General features: G+C 36.2%; 2 protein-coding genes across 2 annotated transcripts; one reads left to right on the top strand and one right to left on the bottom strand.

Moving 5' to 3' along the window:
- The first annotated feature begins 2,393 nt into the window (after positions 1 to 2,393).
- On the top strand, positions 2,394 to 6,520 carry LOC120075678 (Ribosomal protein S5 domain 2-like superfamily protein). The gene is made up of 8 exons (XM_039029280.2): positions 2,394 to 3,112; positions 3,228 to 3,341; positions 3,640 to 3,740; positions 4,489 to 4,509; positions 4,955 to 5,027; positions 5,114 to 5,181; positions 5,415 to 5,547; positions 6,166 to 6,520. Exons 1-8 carry the CDS (start codon positions 3,007 to 3,009, stop codon positions 6,279 to 6,281), a joined length of 732 nt encoding a protein of 243 aa, XP_038885208.1. The 5' UTR covers positions 2,394 to 3,006; the 3' UTR covers positions 6,282 to 6,520.
- An 878-nt stretch (positions 6,521 to 7,398) lies between these two features.
- TIP4;1 (tonoplast intrinsic protein 4;1) lies at positions 7,399 to 8,839 on the bottom strand. The gene is made up of 3 exons (XM_039029279.2): positions 8,588 to 8,839; positions 8,279 to 8,517; positions 7,399 to 7,939 (listed from the first exon to the last, which is right to left on the bottom strand). The coding sequence occupies exons 1-3, from the start codon at positions 8,712 to 8,714 to the stop codon at positions 7,562 to 7,564; spliced, it is 744 nt and encodes a 247-aa protein (XP_038885207.1). The 5' UTR covers positions 8,715 to 8,839; the 3' UTR covers positions 7,399 to 7,561.
- Positions 8,840 to 9,134: the final 295 nt, after the last annotated feature.

Here is a 9,134-nt window from a genome sequence, read left to right as displayed (position 1 = left end):
TCTCATGATGCAACCTAATGGATGAAACCATAGGATATGTTGACACGCGTCCTTCTCTCACTTACTATAAACACTTTCCTTATTCACCTTGCTATTGACCCATGCAAACACTTTCCGAAGGGAGGTCGTACCCAGGGAGACACGAAGCCGAGCATGGATCCCATAGTGTAAATTCTTAGGGATGTGAGAGCTAAAAATGGATATATCTCATATACCATTTTTCTCCTTCTAAAGTATTCTACTAATTTTAGAGTTTTATAATACTTAGCTAAAATTCTAGCTAATGAATTTATCTAAGTTCTTCTTAATTTGCTCAATATAACATTTATATTGATTGTTTCAACAATACTTGATTTCATTTATTAAACTCTTTAATAAAATCAATAATCTATTGCATGCTTATAAAATATTTGTCCAATTCACCTTCCAGGTCAGTTTTCAGGTGGAGGTATTTCATTTTGGTCCGCTTAAATACCCCTGCCTAGACAAAACGTTCCTTAGCCAAAGGTCATTTGTGGGTAATTATTTCATAAATTTAATCTTCTAATGGATTTCATTTTAATCCTATTAAAACAAATTAAAAGATTAACCTATTTCTAATCTCATTAGAAATACTTTCAACATAGGTCTAAGTGAATTAATTTTAAATCATTTAAAATAATTTGAGCCTATGTTTTCATGGAACTCTTGATTGAGTTACTCTATTTTCTCCTTTTTCTCTATCTTAGATATTTATTGAGAAACTCTATCTTACAACTTTGTATTCTAAATAAGATTTATTAACTCTAGGCTTCATACTTTAGAGACCAAGTCATCAAAGGAAGCCCAAACTTTTTTTTCTCGGAAAAAATGCACTTTTGATCCCTGAGGTTTGAGGTTGATGTTTATTTGATCCCTAAAGTTTCAAAACTTGAACGCTTTAATCCTGAGGTTTAAGAAATCATTCTAAATGGTCCTTGAGACTTTTTATACCGTTAATTGACTAAAGGAAAATGATGTGGTCGTTGAATGAAGAGCTAGCTAGTTGATTTGGCAAAAATAATTAATTTAATATTATTTTTTAAAATGATGTGGCTTCCTCTCCTCTCCCTCTTTTCCATCATCTCCTTTGCCCTTCCTCTTGCAAACCTTCAACCAACATCACCGCTGAGACCATATCAGATGATTTTTTGTTGTAGAGATCAAGTGGTTTACGCTGCTGGGTTGGTCAAGAGGGACCAATTTTCTTTTGAGAACTTTTTCTCTATGGAGGATTTGGGTCTTGATTCCATCGACTTGTCCAAAAAATAGAGACAAGTTGTATTCTTCTACTGGATCGAGTTCTTGGCTGTTGTATTCAATGTTGAAACTATCACCTGTAGCATCTCTCTACACCTATTTCTCCATTTCTATACAACTTAAGAACAATTTTGTCATCAAATCGTTCATCTTTGTCGATTCAGGCCTGTTCTGCAAGATTCAAGACTAGATTAAAAGGATCCAAAAAGAAATTCAAAAGAATTGAAAAGCAATGGGAAGAGAATCATACCTTGTGTGGGTGGTGGTTCCAAAACTCACTAGAAATTTGAATTATGGAGAAACATGGAAACTTGTTTCGAGGTTTGTGGGTTTTTAAAGTGGGATTGGGATTTGAAATTAAATCTGGTCAAATCGGGAAGTTGCATTGGACGTGCAACGACTTAGAACTTGAAACCCTTTGCTCTCTTTCCCTAAATCATTGAATCAAATAGAAAAGTTAACCGTCTTACCTCAGTTGATCTCTCAAGGCATTTACAGAAGGTCTCTCCCTGCTTAGAACAAAGTTCAGATCAAAATGAAGGAACTTCTCCTTTGTTCCTCACCTGGTGATGCCCTACGACAATAGAAAAGGCAATGGTGATCCTTGTTCTTCAATGGGTGGCGACAACGACGATGAGAAAGAAATGGCAAGAGGAGTGATGAGGTAGAGGATGACACATCATTTGAAAATATTTGTATGGATGCCCAAAAATTGAGCCCTATCTAATTTTTTTTTTAAAATGTCAAATGAACTTCTGTTATGTCATAGATGAGTGGAGTTACAAATTTGTTCTTTAGATTTATTTCTCTCTTGCTCTTTTCTTCTTCTCTGCCATGACCTTCAACCTTTTTTTTTTTCTTTTTTCTTTTCCTTTTTACTTCCTCTTCTTCTTCTCTGGCGGACAAACTCAACGAAAATATTTTATTCTTTATTCTTGTTCTGTCGATGATGCTCAATACTTTTATCTGACCAACTTCAATAAAACCAAAGTTGATAAAACTAAAGAAAGTGAGAGAGAGACCGAGACTGAGAAAGAGCGAGACTGTGACCGAGAGAGAGCGAAAGTGAAAGAGAGCAAAACCAAGACTGAAGGCGAGAGAGAGATCGAGAGAGCGAGAGAGAGAAAGAAAGAGAGAGAGTGAGAAAGAAAGAAAGAGAGAGAGAAAGAAAGAGACAGGGAGTGGGAAAGAAAGAAGGAGAGGGAGAAAGAGATAAAAGAGTGAGAAATAGAGAATTGGATCGAGAAAGAGCGAGAGAGAGAAAGAGATAGCGAGATCAAGCGAGAGTGAGATACTTTTTCGTGTGCTTGAGTATATTTGGTTAATTTCACCTGAATTTTATGTTCATTCGACATGTTTTTTAAAAATGGGGTCATTTGACATTTTCCACTCAATTTTTGGGTCATCCATACAAATTCCCAAATAATAAAAGGAAAAGACAGTTTTGCCCTAGTCTCTTCTTCTCTCTCGTCCTTCTCTGTTCTCCGAGTATCCTCAGACCCGGTGGCGGCGCCCCCAATATTACTCCACCTCTCTGGTTTCTCTCCTTCGCCATCTCTCTCGTTCTCTCTCTACTATTCACCTTCTCCGCTCTTTTCACCGGCTCTTCATAGCAGTTCAGCGGCTTCCTCACTCCACCACAAGAAACCGAAATCCGACTGAGTTTCACTTCATCTCAACTTCTTCTTCTTTTCCTTTCTAATCTTTCGAAAGCACCGAAGGAAGACCATGGAAATAGACAGAGATGACGGTCGCACCCCCAACCAGTTGAGACCACTTGCTTGTTCTTGCAACGTTCTTAATCGTGCTCATGGCTCCGCCAGTTGGTCGCAAGGTCTCTACATCTTCCAGCGGCTTATCTTACTTCTTACTTCATTAGTTTCTGATTTAGTTCAATTTTGGGAAGTTATCTTATTTTCGTTAAGTGTGTTTAATTTGGATTTTGGTAGGCGATACGAAGGTTCTTGCTGCGGTCTATGGACCTAAAGCGGGTACGAAGAAAAATGAAAATCCTGAGAAGGCTTCAATTGAGGTTATATGGAAACCCAAGACAGGGCAGATTGGTAAGCTTCTTTACTTTCTTCATCTCGGATTCGTATGATAAAACTTTCATCCCCTGAGCATGCTAAGGGGCCAATAACTCTCCTCGTCATGATGCGATTAAGGAGCAAAATAGATATAATCAAATTATTAGAAGTTCAGTAAGTTTCTTGCTTGTTAATGACATTGAAAATCCGGTGCTCTTCGTAAATATTGTACAATTTTGTATTACAGATTTATTGAAAATAGGTGATAATATTCTTTGAATCTCCTTAATGCATTTCCTTTTTGTTTTTCCTTTCACATTTTATGTTTTATTAGGAAAACTTGAAAGGGAGTGTGAGATGATATTAAAGCGAACGTTGCAGAGTATTTGCATATTAACTACTAATCCTAATACCACCACATCTATTATTGTTCAGGTGAGTCTCAACTTTTCCCTTCTTTTGATGCAAAATGCATTTGATATCATGATATGCCATGTTCTCATCTTCTTTGTTTCTGTCCTAAAAACAATATATTACTTGTTCCATGCTGATTTCTTAATACGTATTTAAAGTACATGCAATAGGCATCTCAAAATGTTGTTGAAGGTAAGCAAGTTGTAAACTTAGATAAAAGATCCACAATATTCAATTTTAAAATTCCTTCAGTTTTTATGGTTGTGAAGAGTCTCCCTCACTCTCTCCTTTCCTCTCTCAACGTACGTGCATTCATATCTATAAAATAATGTTATTACTCGTGATAAGGACTTAGAAAGTTCCTTCTAGTCTAATCTTCCTTTACTCCCAACCAACCCAATCTTAAAAGATTTTTGCTCGACTACTCCTGACATGGATATTTACATAGTGCCAGGGCATGTTGCATAATTTTATTTTGCATTCTAAAACTTCAAACTAATACTTATAGGAAATTAGCCGCAACATGCTATTCTGTTACCGAGTCTTTATGTCGATTGGACGGTGCAAATATTCTTAAACCATCAATTTGACCTTGATGCTAAAATTGTACATTGATGGAAATTGGTTCAACATTTGTTCATTCCCATATTATCATGAAAAACGATTTAGACTGAGCTTTGAAATACATTACATCTAAGGCCTTTTCGACACTTATGCTGCAACTAGTTTCTTATCTCAAATACATTGATGTTTTCCCCCATAATTGCAGGTTATTCATGATGATGGAGCTGTATCCCTTGTGATTTAGTACCTTTTTTTTTTTAGATTACTAAAGACAATGTTAGGAGAAAACCTAAGTATGTTGGACATGTATAATTCATTTCATTATGATCCTATCCAAGTCTTCGCATTTACAATACGGTTGCTCTAACCAACTGTACTATAAGAACTAATGCATGTCAATATGACCATGGAAAACTACTGTTAGGAGGGCCAAGGAAAAGGGATGGACTAGAGTTTACTTATCAGTATATTACGTACATTTTCTTTTAAATTTGGAGTGGTTTGCTTTTTAAATGTCTGGGTGTCACTATGAAAAATATTTCTGACCTTGTATGGGTTATGTTGATATTATGTCAACTTTTATAACACACGTGGGCAATATTTTTCTTTATTTGTGACAATTCCCTTCTTAAAATATCTTCAAGAACTTCTTTGACAGAGTTCTCAAATAGCTTCTTCCTTGTGCTATTAATGCATCATGTGCTGCCCTTGTAGATGCTGGAATTCCTTTAAAGCATCTTGCTGGTAATTAAGTTTTATGTTCTTATTATTTATGTCTTCGCCTGATAAAGGAATGGTTGGCACTGACTGCTCTGCACTGCATCTAACAGTTGCGATTTCCTGTTGTTTGTCTGAGAGTGGATATGTTATTTTGGATCCGACCAAGCTAGAGGAGCAGGTCAGTACTTTTATTTAATTTATAATACTTTCTCTTGCCGTGCTTGTTCAAGTTTGCAGTTTACATTTTTCATGCATGATAGAAAAGCATAGACGAGGTATATTGGTCTTTAGCAGGGGTTGGGTAAGTAGTTCCAGATTATTAAATTTATCAAAGAAATGGGGAAAAGTGAAAATTATTGAATTTGATTACGAAATGAGTGAGTTCTGAAGAAGAATGAATTTTAATTGCAGAAAATGAAGGCATTTGTACATTTGGTCTTCCCAAACTCACCTGTCTCAGTAGTTCCTGAAGGATCTAGACAAGTTGTAGATGAACCACTGGAGCATGGAATAATCACATCTGTAACTCAGGGTTCAATGTCAGGTATTTTGTGCACAAAGCTTAGCTATTTTCGACTAGTAGTAATGGAAAACCTACATGTCTGTTCTGAGTTTTAATAGATTTTAGGATTTCAGTGTCTCAACAAGCTTATACTGAATATTCACTTCAATATTATGTCAATGATCACATGCTATTGTAGCAAGATTCAATGCATCACTACAGTTAAAGTGCCACTATACTATATGCTTGAGTCACCAACACAACACACTTTGGACATGTCCGACTCGCCCTTATGCACTCACTCAGGCAGTCTCAACATGCCTATTGTCACAAACGGCAAGTTTTGTTTCCTATTTTCTTTGATTTTAGGTATATTTTCACTCTTTTGACACCATGGCACCTTAGATGGACTCAATAGACTATTTATTGGCAATGGTTACGTCACACTTCTCTCATCATGTCATGTACTTTCTTTGTAATGCTGTGTTGTGTTTGAAAATGAATTTGGATCTTGTTATTAGTTATAGCATAGTATCAAAGGTCAAAACTAGTACGGGTATTCTTCTCCCCTTAGATTTCATATGGAAGCTGAAAAAATGTGAATTTTAAATAGAGAAGTAAGAGTTGGGATCTAAGTTTGTTGTTTTTTAATGTTTGAAGTGGATGATTATATTCTCTGTCTGGAACGGGGGTGTGCTGCTTCTGCAAAAATGTCTGCTTTTTTGAGGAGAAGCTTGCAGCCTCAACTCCCAACGGATTCCTCAAAAGCTGGCTGATCGGATGCAAGTTCTTGGAGTAATGTGTTCTACGATTAAATCAGGCTGGGAAGGTACCGTCTATTGTATGATTTATTTTTCTGTAACACCAAATCCATGCTGGTTGAGTCTTTCAGGGCTTTTTGTAACCCAGTGCTATAACAGAGCATGGGTCAAAGTGGATTTGATTGGTGCATTGTACGTTAACATTTTTTCCCCTTTTATTGGAATGCAATTTATTACATATTCCAAATTTAAAATGATTATGTATTTCAAAAGAGAAAATGAAGAGAGGAGTGAAGGCTTGAGATTGATTTAGGAATCTTTGTAGGAGCCTCTCTCTTTAAGAGGGAGGGGAGAAACAGATTTAGGAATCTTTGTGGGTATCTCCTCTCATTACCGATAATGCTTTCAATCATTCAAAATTTATTTAATATTTGATTTTATACTTTTAAATAGAATTTTCATACCATCAAAATTGATTTTGAATGATTAATATCATGTTTTGAAGTAGAATCTTTCAAGGAAAAGAATTTTAAAAAGGAAAAAAAGATGCTTTGTGAGAATTTTATAGGAGCATTTTGCTGGAATGTCAAAGAAATAGTAGAATCTTTCAAGGAAAAGGAGTCCCCCTTCCATAGATTTTTTGATGCTCTAGTTAATATGGTTGTGACCAGTAAATGTTTCCCCTTATTTCACCACTATAGCTTTACCTTGCTCCTTTCCAATTGGAGAGGTGTTTTGCAACTCCTCATGGGGTCTTTTCCCTCTTTTGTAATTTCATATCATCAATGAAATTGTTTCTTTCACCAAAAAATAAAATCATATTTTGAATTGATTTTGAACATGACAAAAGTGATTTTAATCACTTTAAAATTACTTCAGACATGCCTAAAGATGATGATCACCTCTCGTTATGGTGATTAGGATGGGTAGGTGCCTCACAACCATAGAATCAAGTTGGGATTTGCCTAGATAAAATATTTGTACTAGGAAATGTGTGGAATGACTTTCTAAATGCTTAAAAACGCTTTTTTAAGCATCTAAAAAGTCATTATAAACATGCTTTTAAGCATTTAGATAGTTGTTTCTAACCAACTCTTGGTCTTAGAAGACTTTCACCTTGCTCATAAACTACTTAACATAATTTTTTTTTTAATTAATTAAGAATGAAATTAGACTTACATAACAACCCACCCTCCTTTCCAGACCACTACAACCCTATTACAACTGAAAATTCTAATTCATAAACACAAACTGCATCAGCTGAAGTTTAAACTTAACAGACTTCAAAATGAAATCTAATAGCCATCTTCTTCCCTAGGTAGAGGCACATGAGATCTTTGAATGAGAAAGTTTTCATAGATGAATCCAGCAAGCCCACCACCAATAAGAGGCCCAACCCAGTAAACCCAATGGTCAGTCCAGTCTCCAGCCACCAAAGCAGGCCCAAATGATCTTGCTGGGTTCATTGAAGCTCCTGAAAAAGCCCCACCAGCCAAGATGTTGGCCCCCACCACAAACCCAGTCAGCAATGGACCCAGCCCATCAAGAGCCCCCTTTTTTGGGTCAACAATTGTTCCATACACAGTGAACAGCAAGGAAAAGGTTAGAATAATCTCCCATATCACTCCCTGAAGATACCCAACTCCACTTGCTAATGTATGAACTGGAGTGACCTGCAAAACAAATAGAAAAATTACATTGGAAGGAAAATTTTTACTCCGAAGTATATTGTTCATTCAACCATAAGAGTTGGACAAATTATTCATTCAAATCGCCACAATGTTATTGCTTCATAACAACCACCATTGGATGTAGATTAAAAAACCTGTATCTTCTCCTATAACACTAATGTAAATTCGATGATTTCTCTCTCATACACCTAACAATGAAAATTTGTTAGCTTCATTGTGTCGGCTTCACTAAATAATCACTCTTTATAGTTTCTATTAAATAGAAGATAGAGATCTCAAAAGTGGATTTGTACTGAGGTAAAGGAAAGAATATAGACTCACCAAGCCTCCGGTGAGGTACGTTAACAAGAAGCTAGCAGCTGAAGCTGCTAGCAACTGGATGATCCAATATAGAGCGGATCGGACGACTGTGATGTGGCCACCGAAAAGGAGACCAAGAGTGACGGCAGGGTTGAGGTGGCCACCAGAAATGTGGCCGGTGGAGATCATCACAGCCACAACAAGCGCATGTGCAACAGCGACGGCAAATAATCCCACCAGTGTGTTTGCCAATAATGCATCTATATCACATAGAAGAAAAAAAATAAATATATCAATCTAAGTACAAACCAGATCCGCAGAGAAACTTACTGGCAGCCATGGCTGCTCCGACGCCAGCAAAGACAAAAAGGAAAGTGACAATGAACTCGACGATGAGAGCTCGGATGCAGTCAGGCTGGGAGGCCTCGCCGATGCTTCCTATTGCAATTCTTGCCATTATTGTTCTGGCGAGTTCAAGGAGTGAACTACAGGATGATTGGAATGGAGTTTGGCTGGCATTTTATGAATAAAACCGAGTACGATTTTATAAGCAATTCATCACGAAAGAAAATGGTGAGTATTGTGATGATGGCATATTATTATGGCACGTAAGTAAATTACATTTGTGTCCGTTGACTTGAAGTGTGTTTACGAGTTTTGCCATCCAATTATTGAAGTAAAATAAAAGGGTAAAGCAATGGCCTTGAATTTTTGGGCTACTTCATATTAATTTTAATATATTAAATGACTTCAATTATTTTCTTAAAAATAATAGTTTGAAATATCATTTTTGTCGCATTTAATTCATTTTAATCTATATACTTTCGAAATATTTATTTTAATCCCTATATTTTCAAGTTTTATTCATTTATTGCCA

This window comes from Benincasa hispida, chromosome 4 (genome assembly GCF_027475165.1).
Source record: "Benincasa hispida cultivar pf3 chromosome 4, pf3_genome.v1.1, whole genome shotgun sequence".
In the NCBI taxonomy this organism is placed as follows: Eukaryota; Viridiplantae; Streptophyta; class Magnoliopsida; order Cucurbitales; family Cucurbitaceae; genus Benincasa; species Benincasa hispida.
This window is presented reverse-complemented; position numbering and strand designations above follow the sequence as displayed.